Source organism: Henckelia pumila, unplaced genomic scaffold, assembly GCF_033568475.1.
Source record: "Henckelia pumila isolate YLH828 unplaced genomic scaffold, ASM3356847v2 CTG_19:::fragment_3, whole genome shotgun sequence".
Lineage (NCBI taxonomy): Eukaryota > Viridiplantae > Streptophyta > Magnoliopsida > Lamiales > Gesneriaceae > Henckelia > Henckelia pumila.
The window spans coordinates 1049854-1070352 of NW_027331777.1; the positions used below are offsets into that span (position 1 = coordinate 1049854).

The 20499-nt window shown below is 35.3% G+C and overlaps 2 protein-coding genes across 2 annotated transcripts; one reads left to right on the forward strand and one right to left on the reverse strand.

Annotated features, from left to right (window-relative positions):
* Positions 1–7689: 7689 nt before the first annotated feature.
* On the forward strand, positions 7690–13957 carry LOC140870733 (protein RETICULATA-RELATED 4, chloroplastic-like). Its single transcript, XM_073273130.1, has 8 exons — positions 7690–8338; positions 8721–8789; positions 9663–9794; positions 9914–9967; positions 10049–10093; positions 12784–12923; positions 13402–13527; positions 13611–13957. Exons 1-8 carry the CDS (start codon positions 7814–7816, stop codon positions 13654–13656), a joined length of 1137 nt encoding a protein of 378 aa, XP_073129231.1. The 5' UTR covers positions 7690–7813; the 3' UTR covers positions 13657–13957.
* A 1801-nt stretch (positions 13958–15758) lies between these two features.
* On the reverse strand, positions 15759–18169 carry LOC140870732 (uncharacterized). Its single transcript, XM_073273129.1, has 3 exons — positions 17576–18169; positions 16952–17167; positions 15759–16862 (listed from the first exon to the last, which is right to left on the reverse strand). Exons 1-3 carry the CDS (start codon positions 17993–17995, stop codon positions 16317–16319), a joined length of 1182 nt encoding a protein of 393 aa, XP_073129230.1. The 5' UTR covers positions 17996–18169; the 3' UTR covers positions 15759–16316.
* Positions 18170–20499: the final 2330 nt, after the last annotated feature.

The following is a 20499-nucleotide window of genomic DNA, read 5'->3' on the forward strand; positions in this document are numbered from 1 at the left end:
TACTAGTTCTCACATGTTGATGCTTTACATCTATCATAGTTCATCTTAAACCCGAGTCCTCACTTGCTAAGTCTCGCTCCCGAGCTATCAATGTCCTCTCAGACTAGCTCCTGCCCCACCTATTGTCATGCACACATACAAAACAAAACAACAGCCGGATAAACTCCGGTGAGAAATCATTCTCAGTATAATCGATATATAAATGCGTTAAATAAATTCATATCAACTCTAAACATATCAACTCAAGAATAGAGTAAAAATAACGCATATATCGACTCAACTTCAAATCAAGACTTCAATTTATATAGCGCGCTAACTCAAGAATTGATTCTTATCACTTCGTTGCCATCAAGATTCGTAACCGATCTTGACATGGATATCCATCTATCGTCGTCTCATCAGACTCGAAAATAAGGTCCATCTGACCTTGGCATTAGAATCAATTCAATATCATCATATCATATCAAAAGCAATAAAGATCCACTACCTGTGATGGATCGACAAGAACAATAACAAGTTCATAATCAAAATAAACATAACTAGTATGTGATTTGGCGGACTACTCAAGATTCATCAATCTTGAGTATTATAGTCCTGAATCTCGATATCGTCTTATACCTTTCATTCTCGAGTTTGTCATGTTCCCCATCGGGATAGGAAGTACCACAACTCCTATATGAATCTGATCATTCAATCATAATCAATCTTCAATCACATTCACTTCAATCTTGATCACTTCTTCTTTGGTTTCAAGTTGAGGTTCTTGAGTCAATAGTCTCCTATTAAACTCTGAAACATATCATCAAAACATGCATATCAAACCTCATTCTATTCAATCATTTCAGAATTGAATCAAAATCATTCATATAGATTCAATCAACATCATTTCAAACTTTAACTTCTTCTTATTCGGTATAACTTGGAGTCTTGCATCGTTCGTCTTTCAAACATGACTGAAACTGAGAAATAAAAATGCTATATCATTGCTAACATTTCACTAACATCTCAATTCAATCTTTGGTTATCAAAACTGATCCTAAAACATCAACCGGTGTTGTAGCGATTGAAAATCGGGAACCGACTCGGTATCGAATTCTTTATGAACTTCTTATCAACTTATAATCACTTCATATCATTCATACTTCACATATCAGCAGCTATAATCACATGTTAACAAGTCAAAAACATGCTGAAACCATGACAAGTTTGTTTCTTAATTCATTTCCAATCCGACTGCGATATCGAACGGCATACGAACTCAAAAACACAACTTAGTTTCATAATATGATCTCTGCCATATTTCGTTCTTCAAAACATGCCGAAAGAATTAAATACTTACATCAATACAAAGGCTTCGTCTCAAGGATTCCAGAACATCTTTCGGAATCGAAATCGGACAACCGACGCAAAAGTTACGGCGATTTGAACAACTCGTATTTCAAAGGAAAAAGGAAGGGTCGAGCTCCTATGTTCAACTTTTCTGAATTCTGAACTTTACACAATATTTACACGTTTCAAGGCTGAGTAAGCTTCAGAAAATCTGATATATATTGCATAATTGCAACTTAGTCCCTCAAATCCTCATTAATTGCAATTCAATCCTCGGCCTTCGTTTTAATTCAATTTCAATCCAAAATAATTTAAGAATATTAGAAATAAAATCAAAACTCTAAATATTCCCAAATTAAATATATTTGGATTAAAATAAATTAAATTCAAATTAATTAAATAATCCCGGCCGTTCGCACTTTAGCCCTTGCAACTTCGATATTTGCAAATCAATCTCTGATCGGGTTGTATTTTCAAAATTAATCGTCTTTAATTCCCGAAACATGGAATTTAATCTTAAATCCCATAAATATTCAAATCGAGTATTTATTCTTTTAATTTAAGAATTCTCGAAATTTACTTCTCAAAATCCGTAAATTCTCAAATTAAATATTTTTAGCTCGGAAATTAAATCTATCATTTCCATAACTTCTCAAATCAATATTAGCCCATAATATGGAATTTAATTATCAAATCTCATAATTAATATATTCAATATTTTCGGGCCTTACAGGTTCTCTGTTTTCATTGTTTTTGGGAATTCAGGAGCTCGCTCGAGCGAACGCCGTATGCGCTTGAGCGAGCGCCCCTCGGTTTTTTTTTTTTTAGAAATTTGTTTTCGCTCGAGCGCGACATTCCCTGACCCCGATAAAATCTTGGGCTCGCTCGAGCGAGTGAGTTTTTACCAGACTAAATCGGGAGCCCCCCCCTTCTATTCTCCCTCACTTTCTCTCCTCTTTCTTATCTAAATCCATAATTCCCAAATTTCTATCTCTTATTCCTCTCTAATTCCGCCCTTTCTTTGCAGAAAAAAATTCTTGAATCATCACCTCCGCACCAGCGCCGAGCCTCCATCTGTTAGAGGTACGACCCGTCTTCTCCGGCCGCCATTCTTGTTGTTGCACCTCGCCGAAGACCGCCGTCCTCCACCTGCTGCACTACCAAACCATCTTCATCACCAATTCAGCACCACGTCAGTCGTCCCTCCACATCCGGCCATCTATTTGCCGCACGCCCATGACTCTTCTTCACTACAGCCACCGAACCTGCAGTTCTCTTTCCAGTTTTCCATTCCGTCGCCGTTCTCCTTCAGACCTAGTCTCTCGCTTCCGATCTCTAAAATTCAGATCATATTTTCCACCCGACCTCCATCGCACCATTTGTTATCATTCCAGATTCCGTTCGCCGCCTTTCACTAAGTTTTGTCGAAATTTGCTTGTCCAATTTAAATTCAATGGGGCCAAAGCGAGCACGATTGGATGGAGCCTCTTCCTCCCAAAGAGCTCCGGCATCTTCATCTTCATCGGGCATCGCCGAAAAATTTGTCAATGTTATCGCCAAAGAAAGGTACGACAAGGCTAAACTCAATCGCACCCCTATTCCTGAAAGGGGTGTGGAATTAACGCATAGGGACAGTGGTGTAGCGATAGAAATTGGCTATAGACATTGGGATGTTTTTTGTCAACAACCAAAGGCCGCAGTTGTACCTTTAGTGCGAGAGTTTTATGCAAATGCTGCTGAGAGAGAGGATGGTAAAGCGTATGTTCGGGGTAAAATTGTTTATTTTGATGAACACACTTTGAATGCCTTACTTCAGACTCCCGCTGTTGATGATATGTTATATCAGAGTTTGAAGGTCGACCCCGATTATAACAAGATTTTGGAACAATTGTGTTTTGACGGGGCAGCGTGGCATGACCCGAACACGTATCTGCATTTTCCTGAAAGATTTTTGTTGGTCGTTGCTTCGACTTGGTTCGTCTTCACTGCCAAGCGTTTGATGCCTATCTCTCATACGAGCAGTGTTAACATGGCCAGTGCTATTCTTTTCTATGCTTTGAGTCTGGGGTGGCCGCTCAATGTCGGCCGAATTATTCACAGTGAGATCCGGCGCTCTATCTACTCATCCTCCTTGGGCCTTTTCTTTCCCAACATCATTTCAGAGTTATGCATTCAGGATGGGGTCCAAGTTCAACCCGACAAAGAATGGCATCAGCCGCGATTGCCTGTTGATGCGTCATTGGTTCAGAAGAAAAATGAGAAGAAGATGAAAGACTTTCCTGTGGGCGATCGAGCGGAGTCTAGTTCCGTTCCTGCGCCACCACCACCGCAGCCCCACCGTCGTCCATTGATAGAGGCCATTCATGAGCTTACTTCTTTTTTTCATGTTCAGAATGAATTTATGGCTTCTACTACTGCAAATTTTAATAGGATGGATGCTCTACTCAGTGGTATTACTACTCATTTGCGGCTCAAAACTTCGTCCATTCATGTTGTTGTGCCATATCCACCTCCTTTCCACTTCCAGTATGCCGCTCCAGCACCCTCATATCAAGTGCCACCTTTCCAGTTCGAACCAGTTGAACGAGAGATGCCGCCTCCGGAGTACTATGAGGAGGATCCCGACGCTCACGCACCGCAGTAGACCAGGGGAGTCCCTTTTATGTTTCGTTCTTTCTAATTCTGTTTTGCATTTCATTTGTTCGTTGTTCGTTGTTCGTTGTTCTTTGTTGGGTTTGTGTTGGTTTGTGTCTATGAAGCATTGAGGGCAATGGTTTAGATAAGTATGGGGGGTGTTTAGTTATTTGTGGTGTTTATTGTGTTGTTTGTATTTTTGTTCTTCATTATGTTTGCATTCATTTGGTTTAGTTCGTTGCATTTAGTTCGTAATCCTGCATATCATTATGTTGTTGTTTGTTTTGTCGTGCATGAGTATGATGAGTCAGAATAGCCAATGATGATGAAGTTTATTTGAAAATTTGGATTTTTGAAAAAAAATTTCTCTTGACTTGACATGAGAAACTGTAGGTAGAACCGTGAATATTTATAAGCACTTGTGTTAGACCAGTGGACTGTAACGAAAGATTTGATGAAGTTTCTGTCTGTTTGACCATTGCATAGCAATAGGTGGTTTGTGGATCTTGATCGTGTTCTATGAATTTTGATGAGGCTCTAGTTTAGACTTATGATCTTGGGCGCACCTAGAAAAAAAAATTTACAACTCCATCCGGGCCTTGAAAGGATTGAAGTCCTAAAAGATTAAATTCATGGCTAAGTATGAGGATTATATGGGGTTGATGCTCCATCCGGGCTATAGACGAGGGGATTAGAAAAGAAAAAAAAAATTGAATCCTAGCCAGTTATAGTTAAGTCAGCGGGTAATTATTGGGGCTAAAGCAATACCGGGTGCAAAATCCGGAGGTGTGTAATTTATTATCTCAAGGGAGGTGGGTTTAGTCTAGAGGTCGTTGGAAGGAATGGACACTTGAAGAGTGAAACTTGCACTGATTTTACATAGGTCGCTAAGCAGTTTTGAAACGATTTCGGTCTAAGTTGTATGAAACTGCAATGATAGTTCACACACACACGTTCACGTTAAACCGAAGGTTTATTATGAAAAGTTGAGAGCGTGTGTGATTTTGTTTTGTGATTGAACTTCTCGGAGGTTGTGCACCCTCATGAATCGCCCTTACTTATGTCATTGTTTGCATTTTGTTTTTGCATGTCTTGCTCGAGGGCGAGCAAGGCTTAAGTATGAGGGAGTTGATAACTATGTTTTATATGCATATTTTTTTGTTTGTTTTTCGTGCATTCATCTGTTTTTGTTATTGTTTAATTTAGCTTTAGCATGTTTAATTCATTTATCTGTATGATGCTCTTCCTAGTCCATTTTGTAGGAAAACTCGGGAAAAAACAAAAATTTGAACAGAATAGGACTCGCTCGAGCGAAGGTCTATGCTCACTCGAGCGAGCCAGAGAGGGCAAATATAATTTCCAGAAGATCGCTCGCTCGAGCGAGACTTGAGCTCGCTCGAGCGAGCTAGACGTGCCACAAAATCTTGTGAGACAGAAGATTGCTCGCTCGAGCGAGCGATGCGTGCAGAGTTTTTTAAAAAGGAAATTCTTGCTCGGAAAAGATACTATCTTTTGAAAACCCTTGAGCATATAAATATCAATCTATTAATCAGAATAAGGGTTACAAAACTTTGTTGAAGGTAAGAGGCGGCCAACATCATCTTCAATTCTACCTTTCTTCTTTTCTTTTTATTTTTTATTTTTGATTGATGTTTTGGAGTAAAAACTTTTGCTTTTGAATTATGTTGAACTTGGAGTAGTTTTCTTTCTTCGATCAAGGCCACGTGATTGAGTCAGACAATTTATGTAGAAAACTTGATGGTTTATTCAAGAATTTTCAGACTTGATTTGATTTTATTGATTATCGAATTTATATTTGTCTTGTGAATTATTTGGCCAGTTATTTGCTTGCATGTTAATTGATTCCAATTCAACAGAGGAGTTTCGATTTCGATCACTTTGATAATTAACATGTTTTAAAACCAACTAGAAATAGAATTTGATTTCAATATGAGGTTTGAGTGTAAACTGAATTCTCACAGTTATACATGCATTCACATTTGATTAGAATTACGAAAGATTAATCCGTCAATATTTGAATAGGTTTGATTGTTCTAGAAATAATCCTTTGAACAAATTAGGAGAATTTCCGTGAATTAAGATTAAGTCTGAGTCTTAAATTGACTTCTTGTTACATGAATTGTCTGGTACCTACGTGAGTCCTTGATCGAGCTTTTTTTCAATATTGAATTTAATCCAAATATCTTTGTTGCGTTCTCATTGAGTTGAAGTTGAATTTTAATTGCAATTTAAGTTTTAAGTTTAAAACTTGAATTTTCATCACCCTTTTTAATTAGTCTAGATTAAGTAGAAATAATCATATTCTGGTATTCATAATTATACAGTCCCTGTGGGTACGATATCTGATTTTATTCACTTTTCTATTACTTGACCTGGTACGCTTGCCAGTAGAATTTATTCACACCGATTTAGCCGGTCACGATGCAGTATAAAAAAACACGTAATTAATACAGTCACTATATCATGATCATCATCACAAGGGGAGTGTTGAAAATTATTTAAAGTTGAATTTTAAAAATTGAGTTGTAAAATTTTGAAAATTAGTGTGTGATGATGTAGATGATTATGTATTAATTGTTGGAATTATCTCCAAATGAGATCTATAAATAACTCTCTCCATTTGTGTAAAATATCACAATTTAAGAGAAATTTTTTTTTATAAAATATAGAGTTTGATATATTTTGAGTTTTAAAATTTTTACTTTTTGTTATAAATTTTTATTTTTTTATAACAATTATTATATTTTCATCATTGTACGAGTTGCCTCCCTCATCTCACCTTTCAACCAACCGTCAACTCTCTTTCGACAGCTAAGACCTCTCACATTTTTAGGTCAACTAACGATTTTCTTTTTACCGTTCAAATTTCAAAAATAATTTTAGTCCAATTCGGTTCAAACTCAAACCGAAATCAGAATCAAAACCGTTGATTTTAAAATCATAGTCAAGTTTAATTACTAAGAAAATATTTTCAACGTCTAAATACAAAAGATTATAAATTTTTTTTCTTCATATTAACTTATTTTTAAAAGACACAAATATTATATAATTATATAGCTGATAATAATAATAATATAAAACCAATTCTTTTTCAAATCCAAGTGGCAACATTCTATCCACTATCTTATAGTTTTTTAGTGTAATAAAGTTTTAAGTGGAAACAACTATTGTTTCTAAGATAGTAATAAAAATTCTTATGATCATATCTTCTTGTATTTTATTGCAATCGAATATGTAATCATGATTATAATATTTACTGGGGATTTGAATATTTAATACTTTATTTACTATAAATTAAAGTTAGTAAAATCTTTTTTAATAACTTTTTTTGTGAAACGCTCTATATATTTTTTATAGGACTGGACAACTCAGTTTTATATTTATAATGAATAATAATGTTTTATGTATAAAAATTCAAATTGAAGATCGCCCTAAAAAAAATTAATTTGTGACAATATCTCACATAAGTTTTTGTGTGTTTTGAATTGAATAAATTTCGATCAAATTTTCACGACCAACCAATTGTATATTTTTGCAAAAAAAATTAAATATGATTTTTATTTTTTAAAATATGTTTAGCCTTGATATAAAAATAAGATTTTATCATTTATATATTTAATTAATGTTTTTATTTGAAAAAATAATATAATGAAACATTATCATAATAAAAAAAATAAAATTTGTGATGATTGTATGATTCTTGAGTGAATGGTAGAGTTGAGCTGGGGGTGCTGAGATTCGAAGTCAACTGTGCAGTTTCACTCACCGCTTCCACAACCACCCAACTGCCACCGGAAGGCCGCCGCCGTTTTCTGTCGCGCTTATCACCATGGCAAGCGCCTCCTTTTCTCGGCCCGCAACCCAAATCATCGTTTCTCCGACCCCAAGTAGCAGAAATCACCGCCACTGGCCTGCGTGTTCCATCACCTATCCGTTATTGGCTACCTCTACTTTTTCATTAAAACTCGAATCCCGTCTTACTCCACGTCGCCCTTCGTTCGTCTCCTTCTCTGGTGGAGACGGAGGAGGAAATGTAGGCGGAGGCGGAAGCGGAGGCTCTGGTGGTGGCGGAGGAGGAGACAGCGATGGAGATGCAGGAGAGAGAAACAGGGCGGAGGCGATCATGGCCTTGGCTGAAGTGGGCAGGTCACTGGATAGCATTCCCAAGGACTTGGCAGCCGCCATTGAAGCAGGGAAAGTTCCGGGTTCCATAGTGTATCGGTTTTTCGAGCTCGAGAAATCTCCTTTTCTAGGCTGGTTGCTCAGGTTTGGAGGGTTTAAGGAGAGATTGCTTGCAGATGATCTTTTCTTGACTAAAGTAGCTATTGAATGTGGTGTTGGGATCTTTACTAAGGTTGCTGATTTTCCTTAAACTTATTGAAACAATATATGGTGTTTCATTCGTTGATTTGTATATTTGGTATGAGGCTTGGCTACAAAACGTTTCACGTTTATCCTTGATTGGTCTAGAAAATAGCTGTTACTTTAGTACTAGAGGATCTATTATGTAATCCAAATGTTGAAATTAATTGGAAGTTTGCTATTTAGCCTTGGCATATATGTGCCAAGTTATTGTGTTCAACCTTTTCTTTTAGTCTGTTACATTGCCTTTTTAGCCATTATTTCTGTGTTGGATTCAGTTATAACCCCTCAAAGCTTCTCATGTTGAATCTTTTGTTAGATCTTGTGTCATCATGCAATTAGAGCATATGATCATATTTGCTGCTGTTCTCCAGACTGCTGCAGAGCTGGAAAGGCGTCGAGAAAAGTTTTCCAAGGAGCTGGATTTCGTCTTTGCTGATGTGGTATGCTTGCTATCACATGATTTTATTCTGACTGGTTCTGGAAAATGTGCTACTTTAATTTCAAAATTTCTTACTAAATCGTTCTGTTACCTCGAACGGGCACAATGATGTACCAGGTTTACCACCTAAAATTTTATGAGGCAAACGATACTTGAATCTTTTATTGTGGAATAGGATGGGTGTATAAACTCCTATTATTTGTGAAGTAGGCAATCAATCGACGTTTATAATGGTCTCCCTGTGCATTAAATGAATGCTTATTAGTTCTAGATCCTGATCCATGGAATTGAGCATTACTATGAACTGTTCATCTTGAAGTTAGTTGTGCATCTTCTGTGTGGATTTCTAAACTGAAGGAATTAAGAGTGAAAAAAACTATTTGTTGGTGTCGCTTCTTTCATCAACTGGTATAACCATTATTTTGTTATATAGCAATCACCCTAGGCACCGTAGGGTTGGGGGTGGGGGTGTATATACTGTTTGTTTACAGTTAATTTTGGATTCTGGGAAGATCCTATCAAAAAAAAAAAAATTTGGATTCAGGGAAGAATACAGATATTCATTGAATTTGATGAAAATCAGCGTACAAGAAATATACTTCTCCAGATTATTTCTAAATGTTCATGTGTTTTCTGATATGCAACATGGAAACTGGAAAGATAAGGCGCAGCTGCGCTTTTCAGTTGGATACATTGCTCTGTGCGGTATCCTAATAATATGTGCTGAATAAATGGCCAAATGATTGAACTTTCCCATCTTCATATGTTGTCAACTTTCTGTGATATTGCTTAATTTTTAGTGTTAATTTGTTTTTGTCATATGGTTTTAATTCATTCCCTGTTTTGTCAATATTGTCTGATAATCTGTGTTCAGGTAATGGCAATTATTGCAGATTTCATGCTTGTTTGGCTACCTGCTCCCACTGTTTCTCTCCGACCACCTCTAGCCATAACTGCAGGAGGTCTCAATAAATTCTTTTACGGGTGCCCAGATAATGCATTTCAGGTCATGTTTTGTTATGCCATTAATTCTTCTTGCATATATATTGGACATATAAAATTTTGTTTCCAAGGTGAAAAAGCCCTAAAATACAGTTGTTAAATGAAATTTTGGTGCTGCTGCAGGTTGCCTTGGCAGGAACATCTTATTCATTTTTACAAAGAATAGGAGCAATAGTGGTAAGTAATTACTTATTCAACAATTTTCAATCACAGTTATATTCAATGAGTTTTGAGTGTTTGTTCTCAACTGTTGTTCAGAGAAATGGAGGGAAGCTTTTTGTTGTCGGAACTAGCGCATCTCTGGTACGTCAACTCTTCGAGTAGTGCATAAGTTGTAGATCATGAAGCTTGCAGTTGGACAAGTAGATTTAAGTGAAGGGATTTGATTTGACAATCAATTTTAAGTAAAACTTGTTTTGGGTAAATTTGAAGTCCATTGTTAATAAATATACCTGAATTAAATAAGAGTGAATTTGATATTCATCCGAACAAGTCAAATGTATTTAAAATCATGAATTTGAAATCCATGCTTCCAATACCCCTGTCGAAACACATTCTAACTTCGGCATGTTTTGCCCTCAATCATTAAATACCAAAAAAGAACGGCTTTCAATTATGTAATGGTAAGGATGTAAATGAGTCGAGCCGAACAGTATCAGGCTTGAGCTCAGCTCGTTTAATATATGTTGAAATATTGTCCCACATCGGTAGGATAGAGTTCCTGGGAGCCCTTAATATAGACAAGGGCAACCCTCACCTCTCGAGCTAGCTTTTGAGGTGAGTTAGGTCCAAGTCTCATTTCTTAACATGGTATCAGAGCTCGGGTTCCATCGATATGTGTTGGACGACCCATAGTTGGCCTCACCCGTCCCATAGCTGGCCACCCGTTAATATCTCCACGCTCCAGTCGTTTTATTCCTGGGCGTGAGAGGGGTGTGTTGGTGTCTTAGTTTGTGTCCCACATCGGTTGGCTAAATAACCTGAGAGCCATTTATATAGACAAGGGCAACCCTCACTTCTTGAGCTAGCTTTTGAGGTGAGTTAGGTCCAAGCCTCATTTCTTTACAATATATATATAAAGCCTCGAGCTCGGTTCGAGTTTTTGTCATGAGGCTCGAGCTCAGCTCGTTTAATATATACAAAGGCTCGAGCTCGGTTCATTAATAGCTCGTTTGTCATATTTAACAAGTTTGGATCTAGCTCGTCTCGTTAAGCGAGCTCGTTTTCAGGCTCGTTAAGCAAGCACCAAAACTCATTAAACAGGCTCATTAATCGAGCTCGTTTTCAAGCTCGTCAAGCATGCAATTGAGCTCAAGTTTGAGTCTTATTCGATGTCGTTAAAGATAGAATTGAGTTCGAACATACAATAGAATGCATCTGTATCAATTAATTCTAAACTCAACAAAAAAGAGTAATTTTTTTCCATAAATAACCGAAACGACAAACCTAACAAGTAAAAAAACATAAACTCAACACATCATTAAACATTCCAAAATGCTACATCCAAATTTCAAATACCAAATAAAAATAACCATAAAATCCATTACGAAATATCTCACAACACAAATAGGAGCGAACCTATGAGCCACCTAAACGAGCAGAGCTCGCGAGCTTATTAACGAACATGTTCGCGATCTCAAGAGCTAAATCCTTAAGCTCAAGCTTGACTCGATAAAATTGTCGAACTCGAAATCAAGCTCGGGCTCAGTTTGATAGGCTTAACGAATGAACTCGATCAAGCTTTTTACCGAGCCGAATTTCGAATAGCTTACAAACAGTTCGGTTCGTTTACATCCATATAGAATGATATTCATCTTTCAATTGTGTTTAAGATAACCATATTTCATACAACACTCGATTAAATGAGGTAAACCTGATCTCCAATAGGCCTGATGTGATAAATGGAATCAAAGTAGGTCCTCGAGTTTTGATTAGACATGTGTTGTTAAGGGATCAGAGTAATATTGGCTCAAAGTTTATTTTGGATGCGCAATAAGGATGGTACTAGGGAGTTGCACATAAAATGAGATTGTCATGTATTGAAGAAATGTTGATTGACATCTAATGTTGAATGGGCCTACAAATTGCATTAGTGTGACTGTTTCTAGCGGTGGAATTCCTAATGTTCCTCCGTGGATTTGAGAATTGAATTTGACATCGACATGAACCATCTCTTTGGACAAGTACAATTTGTAGTCGTGGCTTATCAAAATATCTTTTCTACATAAACTGCCCCATGTGATAATCATATCATTCAACTGAATCATCGTTAATTTATCGTGCCAGTAAAAGCTATCCATCTTTCACAAACAGTTGTGAAGCTTTTTTTGTGACTTTCAATATTTGATTTTTCCTTTTCTTGAATAGTGTTGGGTTCCAATCTACACTGAGCTAATGGAGTTAACCGCCCCAACATTTAGACCAAAGGAATGAGTATGGGGTGAGTGTAGATATCCTATATGGAGCGAGGGAGCTATGGAGTTGCGACTTATGAGTTAACTACCTTAATGGGATCTTTATGAGCTTCCTAGGCTTAATGGTGTCTCATAACAGGCTAAAAACAGTAGAAAAATTGAGAAAAAAATTCAAGTTGATGAGTTTAATTGCAGGATTAGTTTTATATAAGGGCTGGAGAGAAAAAAAATATAAAAATGTCTAACTGGAGAACCACAGTGAAACATAAACAGCTCTATTTGAGGATCCATCCTTGAACAGATTTTACCGACTATCTTATTGCCTATTTTTGTGAGTGAAATGTCTTTATGTATAAACTTAACTAGCAACTATTACTTCTAGAATCATGTAACAGGTTTCCTGAAATCGTTCTGTGAACCAATGCCTCTATTATTTCATGATTCTTGCTTCCACATAATTTCTCATGATGTTTGCGTCCATGATTCTTATCTCTGACTTGTCCTGCATGATTGGGGTCTGGCATATACCCGTTGGAGGAGAATATTGATTGGAATGCCTGCATGATGTCCGTTTTACAGGTGGGAACAGGCATAACAAATCTGTTGATTGCTACACGGAAGGTTATTGATAAATCTTATGCCGGTGAATCCGAGGAAGTGCCTATACTATCAACAAGTGTTGCTTATGGTGTCTATATGGCAGTATCAAGCAACCTGAGGTATACACTAATACATTATTATTGTTGCATGTCTGCCTTTCCTGAAGATGTTTCTGTTCTCAATAATTTCCACTCTACATTTTTTTCTTGCATTAGAAATAGTTCATTCTCCTTTTTTTTTACAAGCATTAAATGTTTCGCAAGGAGCAGATTTAGCTTTTGTTTGGCTAGCTATAGGGAGCATGAGTACGGATGCAATTTTTGTCCTGATTCAGTCTATTCTAATCCATTAATATATCTTCATTGCAAAAAAAACATTATAGATTACACGCTTTCCTTAAAGTCATCAATTGAAAACTTCATTGAACGGATGGGTACAAATTAGCACGCTAGTGACTCTTGCCATTCCTTTGTACCTCTGCGATAGGCTACTTTTCTTTTATCACTTGTATTCTGCTTGTAGACAATGTAGCATTTACATCATCGCTGCACTACTGAAATTTTATCCAATTATTAATCCACTTGATTTTCTGTACAGGTACCAAATACTTGCTGGGGTAATTGAACAACGTATTTTAGAACCTTTACTGCACCAACAGAAGCTCATTCTTGGTGCAACATGTTTTGTTGTTCGAACTGGAAATACCTTTTTAGGATCATTGATGTAAGATTCTTGTACTAGAAAGCGTCTACATATCTCTCTGTATTTACTCTCTTTTATCAAATTTTTCACACTCTAAATGGCAGGTGGGTGGATTATGCACGTTGGATTGGAATACAACCCCGTGAATAGAATCATATTGGATAATCATGGTCGGTGGTCGTTTTATCAATGGTCAACCATTCTTTGTATATTTGATCTTTTCATGTTCCTTACACTATTTACCAGTAACTTTGCTGTGGAAGAAGGAATTGAAGCTTTATATCTTCCAGTTTGCTAAGGTTTATAAAGTTCAGCCTGCAGCTTAAAGCAACAGTTTGCTTTCTTTGTATATGTAATAAGCTTTCTCAATGTTGTGTACATTTCATAAGTTAATGTTAATATATTTTTTAGTGAATCTCATGAACTTGAATATCTTATTTGTTTAATGCTTTTGAAAACATACACTCCTTGATGCTGGTCAATTTTGGGATGGTGGTTGGCAAATCTCTATATATACTATGTAAATGTGAGAGTGAGAGGTTTTGATATGTTGAAATGACATCTTTTTTTCTTTTTCTTTTTTTTTTTTCTTTTTCTACCATTTTTTTTTGTCTCCCCCCAAATTTTGTCCCACTTTCTTCCTCAAATTTCTGCATGACTATATATCCTTTTGTATTTTTTTCATTTTACCATTCTCTTTTTTTTTGTGGTTTTTCTTTACGAAAAAAAGACTCTACAAGCTCGCAATTCGAACTTTGAAGGTGTAATCCTTATATCATCTGTTCTTCCCATTGGAAGGTATCCCCTAATAATCTCGAACATCATTGATCACCATGACCTAAGTTTGAAGCTCGACTTGAAGTCAGACATTGAGCAGGGGAATCAACAAGACCTCATTTCTATCATCTAAACCTTATCTGGAAAAGTTACTGTACTCAACCACTAGTACTAGCAGTTAAGACATTGGCTCTCCTCTATTACATCTAAGACTACAACTCTTCTACAATTATACGCATAAAGACAACCACTCTCTGGGTATTATATTGAAGTTCTTTCTACCATTCACACCGTTTGTCCTGCATAGGTTATTCCTCAACATTTGTAGATTGATAGATTTCAAATTCATGTATTTCGATTATAGTTTTATTGGTTACAATGAAACAATAGATTAAATTTTAAATCCCACATTACTTATTTACATGTCATGCTATGAAGTAGAATGAATTTCAAATGACACCATTATTGGGTGAATTTGAATTCATTATAATTAACATGAAATATTACATAAACATATAGGGGTGAATTTGAAGTTTATGGTATTACTTCTCTTAAAAAACAAAAATACATTTGAAATACATCAATCCAAAAGCAATCTAAGGTTGTGTTTGGATTGATGGATTTCAAATTCTTTGACTTGATTAAATGGACAAAATTGAAGTGAATTTGATATCAAGTTAATGTAATTTGAACAGCAATTGTAGTGGATTTCAAATATACTCAAGAATCAAAATAAGTGTCATTTGAAATCCACCCCAAATAATTTCAGTCAAGTACCTCCCTCCGGATCAAATCCATCCATTCAAGTGCAAAAAGTGTTGCTCAACTAATCTAATATGTTCATACATCATATATTAGTGATTGACTCTTCAGGTAATTTAAACTGAAGCTTTGAAGAAGCTTCTTGAGTCTGGATTTCGTAGTAGATTTATCGGCCATTTTGTTTTCCATCCTCCAACCTATGTATTCTTCTCATCTTCTGATAAATTCTCTGCACCCATCAGCTCTTTTGCTTTGGGTCATAAATAATATGTAACTAGTTTTATAATGAAACTAGCCATCAGAATAAGCCAAATAAACTACTCATTAGAAACGGTATCTTGCCTCTTCTGGATTTCTTGTTTGTTGGACAGCGTCTCAACTGATTGGCAGCTCTGTTGATCAAACATTTCTGTTCCAGAAGGTACCCATTCTGCTAGATCTCCGTTCAGTTGCCTAATTAAATCTAGCAGTTCAATTATTCCTAATTGAATTTAATTAGATTCAATCGCATTAAGTAGTTTCATATAGACCTTATGTTGATTGATGTAGCGAAACAAAAAACTTGATGTTGGTCTAATGTTTCTGACAATAGAAGGTTGCTTCATTCTGCAAGATCTCCATCCAGCTTCTTACTAATATACATGTTGATTTGGATGACTCAAGATGCTGATAAGATTTTATCTATTATTATTTTAATGGGAAACTAGTCATATTAGAATTAGGATTTTCTTGTCATATAGGATTTGAAAAACAAAAAAAAATATAGGAGTTCTCCAATAAATTCTCCACGTTTCATATGAATTTTTTGTGTTCTCAAATTGTTTCTCTCGTTATTCTTTTATTTTACTTCCCAAATATCCGACACATATATCCATGCAGCATCTTTACCAGATGTCTTCTTCTTGGTTCTTCTATATTGGTTGGTAAAAAGCAAACTGCAACCAAGTATTTGTATACTTAATCAAACATGTTGGCGATACACAAATAAATTTTATTTTAATCAACACTAATATTTACCGATTACAATCATACTTTATTCATGTTAAGAAAGTTTAAGCAGCTTTTTACAATGTCAACGATTGATTTCTTTTGTTCAATAAAATTTACAAATGTCAACAATGACTTGTAGCCCTTCTACTTTAAGCTAAATGTCTCACCAAGCGGTGAGAGAGTTGGGATAGTAGGAACGACTGTATCGAACATCTTATGAATTTATTCATTTATTTAGAGGGCTATTTTAACTAAGTTAGCATGAGGTTAGATATTTACTATCACAACAAAAAAGAACAAAAGAACAGAGTCGGAGTGTTGCTTGTGGCGACGACAACAGGAGAGGAAGGTACATTGCACGGCGGCAGAGTGTAAGGATACTTGGCCACTTCAGGACCTCGTGTCTTTTGTCTCTTTGCTGGCGGAAGCTTAGGGGCACGTCTTCTTTTGCGGTCCTGTGCACAGATTGGGGATGCAACCCGCTTCTCAATGCAGTTGAGAACTTGTTGAAGCATCTTCTCCAGCTCTACAAGCTTCCTTTCCATGCGACTTTGTTGTTCTGTAATCTTCCCCAAGGCGAACATTCTTGGCTCTATATTCAACTCCACTGATGTTTTCAGGCCTTCCCCTTTATGTAGGGGAGAGGATTCTTCTTTATGAATGTGCTCATGCATTTGGGTAGGAGTTTTCTCCTCATAAAGTTCGCTGCAATACTCTGCCCTACTCTGTAACATCCATGCTGCAATCCGGGATGCTGACGGGTCGACCAAGTAATAGATTAACCCATCGTGGTTCTCCTTAGTTGATGTCGAAGGACCGGTAATATCCTTAACAGTTTGGATCAAACAGGTAAATTGACTAATGTTGTACACCAAATGACAAAAGATTAACGCATTGACTTGCATAATATACTAACCCCCACTGACTTGTTCCTAGTTCTTGGGTCTTTCTTGTGTTTCAGGGGATGCTTCTTCTTCCACTTGATCGATTTCCTCGGGTACAACTTGCTTGGACGATACTGTTTCTTCCACTTACTTGATTTCCCCCGGTGCATACGAGGAAGTTGTATGTTATCTTCTTCTTGTTTTCCATACGTACTTGCAATGCTAGGAAGACATTCATATGCAAGTATCTACATAGATACAAACAAAAACCAGAATCACGTGAAATATCGATTCATAGATAGTTAACAAATGCAGAAGTGATATAGTTTTACTTACCTGCTGCTGATGAACAAAATCAATTAAGTTGAAGCTATCTCTCTGTAAACTACTTGTTTCTCTGTCACTTCGCGCGAGTTTCTATAGATACTGGCCACATACTATGCGTATAAGGTTATTCGATCTTACAACTATAAATATTATTTCCTTAGAGCTAGCTAGGAACGAAAGCTAAGTGGTCAAGAATATCTGTTTCAGATCACTAAATTGTGACCCTCTTTCCTACAAGTCATTCTAGTTTATCATGTCAACAATAGCAAACACCAATAGCGGGCATGATCTTATCGATATTAATGGTTATGAGTCAAATTGAGAAGTACCTTTCTCGTAGTTTCCTTGAGATCCTCCGACCCCGGAAAGAAAGCCATCTCATCCAACAGATCAGTCACCTCACAAGCCAAATCTATGGCGCTGCGAAGCCACTGCTTCTCCCCAGCGTCCTCTTTGATCTGTGCCTGAATAGACGACGACCTTTGGCTCCAATTCTTGAGCTTCATGTGAATCCTATCCCAATGGGCTAACACTAACATCAAACCTAAGACCAATTTATCAAAGAACACCTGAAAAAATGCGGAAAGAAGAAGTTCTTTCACCGGCATTTTCTTGGTATCGGAGGACGAAGAATAAGGAAAACCAAGTCTCTTCATATAATAGCGTAAACAGCAATATTTGCTGAAGGAAGAAAGGATGTCAGCAGGAGGTTTGCATGGTGTGGTCAGGGGGCAATTGGGTATATCCATTTTATCCCCAAAAGTCACCCACTAATTTCCATTTCTGAATATGTGTATGCATATTCAGATCTTTCTGAAATTTGCTGAAACTTTCGTGGCTGTTTCGTATTGGTTTCTGGACGGCACAACTGATGTAAACATTGGATTTTGACTGAGTATTCTAAACATAAACAATGACTCGGCTTGCGTCTCCTCAGAAATATTGGACATAAACATTATAATAATATTGAGTTATCAGATCCAGCTTGGAGATGACAGAAGTGATAGAACTACAATCACGAGAAAATCAGTACCTGTGACGTCTTTTCTCAACTTCTTAGCTCCACGCGACGGTATGTACGTGCAAATTACATACTACGCGTCTCCAATGTCGAGTTGGTGGAGTAGGTGAGTTTTTAATCAATTGTTAGGAGTTCGATTCATTTTAATAGAATAAAATAATTGTACAAGTGTTTAACAATATTAATTTAATAGAGATAAATTGATAAAAAAGTAGAAAATATAAAAATAAATATGAAAATTGAACTATTGACAGAGAAGCAGTAAAAATATTGGACTTTTATGATATTTAATAGAATAAAATAATTGTACAAGTGTTTAACAATATTAATTTAATAGAGATAAATTGGTAAAAGATTAGGAAATATAAAATTAAATATGAAAATTGGACTATTGACAGAGAGGCAGTAAAAATATTTGACGTTTATGATATTTAATAACTTCAGGTTGCGTTTGGATTGATATATTTGAATTTTTTTTTTGTTCAGAGAAGTAATAACAATAAAAATTTATCTCTTACATGTTTATTTAATGTTTTATGTTAATTATGTTGGATTTCAAATTCATTCAATAATTATGTCACGTAAAATTCATTCTAATTTGTTTTATTATTAACAAAGGCGGAGCCACCCCAAAAGACGGGGTGGGCTCCATCCATGCTAATATATATATTTTTAATTATTAGTTAGAATATGTATGTAATTAATTTAACCCTATGTTAGATTTTTAAATTAGCACAAGACTTGCATTTCCTGAAATACATTTGTAGGATTTGTTTTTTTTTTTTATTTGTAAAATTATTTTTCAACTTGCTTCAATATTTTAATATTTATATGGATTTTTGTGTTTTTATATTTTAAATTAGATTTTGTTGTATTTGAACAATTGTAAAGTGAACTTTTTAAATTAATTTCATTTAGTTTTTTTATAATTTTCTATGTCATTTTGAATTTTATTCATTGAAAAAAATAAATTAAATGACGTGTGTTTTCAAGTTGTTCACTTGGATGATTTACTAAATTTGTTGGTTTCATTTACCAAATGGAAATGGAAATGGAAATGGAATTGGAATTGGAATTGGAAATGGAAATGCATTTTAAAGTTTCTTCCTTTTTTAAAATTAAAAATAAAATGTTTTTTGAGTGATTCATGTATGAATTCTTTCGCATTGTATTCTATTGCTTGACACATCATTTTTTTATTTTTTTAGTATATTTTAAAGATATCAACTGAAGCGGAAAATTTAATAAAATATATATACGAAATTTAAATTTTTTGCAATTTTCAATTTTTTTTTTTTTAATCAGGTCACTTGAAGCGTCAATTTCTAGTAGTTTATATTGTTAAGTTATTTAGTTTTGGTGGTGACAACTAGTAGAGGAAATTATTTTCAATAAACAATAATTAGTAATAATAGAAAGCACACGAAAATAAGTAATAGTAGGTTAAATTTGTAAAAACTAGGGGTGAACATTCGGTTAATTCTGTCAAAAATCGAACCAAATTAATCGAATTATATTTAGGCTAACCGAACCGAATCAAATTAAATTTGGATTTTTTTTTTACAAAATAAAATTAAAAAATACAAAAATTTATAAAATTAGTGATTTAAATATGATATTTTTACCATAATAAAATACATTAAGCTTAAAATACAAAATAACAAAAATTAAGTACAATATTAAGTATAAAAATATTTAAATAATATTATAAATTATATGTAATGTCTAATAAAAAAATTCAAAATTTAACTATTTATAATTTGGTTAACCAAATTTTTTTAAACGAAAACCAAAATCGAACTGAATTAACCGATTTAACCGAAATTTCCTAACACTAAAATCAAAATTTTGAATTAACCGAATCGAATTTCCGAATTCATTCGATTTAACCAAAATAAAGTTCACCCCTAATAATAACTAGCAATATCAGGAACCAGTAGACTTAGTCCGTAAAATTGACTTAAATCAGAAGGCAGTTTCAGTAGGCTTAAAACCAAATAAATCACTCTAAGTATTCACATCATTTATTACTCGTTATGTATTCTTAGTACATCTCATTTAATGCCTCATACCAACATTTATGGCGCATTTATTGTGTATACCTTTTTGAGTATGAAAGATGTGACACACTAAAAAAAAATATCTTTTGTTACGGGTACAATAAATGAGAGAAGTTAATAGAGCCGTTTTCTTAACATTGCATCAATAACTATAAAAAGCTCAATGTCTCAT

Excerpts from the sequence above, each read along its gene's own strand:
- LOC140870733 (XM_073273130.1), top strand. The coding sequence starts at position 7,814 with ATGGCAAGCGCCTCCTTTTCTCGGCCCGCAACCCAAATCATCGTTTCT. Across the intron at positions 8,790-9,662 it reads ATTTCGTCTTTGCTGATGTG|GTAATGGCAATTATTGCAGA; the intron begins GTATGCTTGCTA and ends ATCTGTGTTCAG. Across the intron at positions 10,094-12,783 it reads TCGGAACTAGCGCATCTCTG|GTGGGAACAGGCATAACAAA; the intron begins GTACGTCAACTC and ends TCCGTTTTACAG.
- LOC140870732 (XM_073273129.1), bottom strand. The coding sequence starts at position 17,995 with ATGGATATACCCAATTGCCCCCTGACCACACCATGCAAACCTCCTGCT. Across the intron at positions 17,168-17,575 it reads TCAAGGAAACTACGAGAAAG|ATACTTGCATATGAATGTCT; the intron begins GTACTTCTCAAT and ends GTATCTATGTAG. Across the intron at positions 16,863-16,951 it reads CTAGGAACAAGTCAGTGGGG|GATATTACCGGTCCTTCGAC; the intron begins GTTAGTATATTA and ends CAAACTGTTAAG.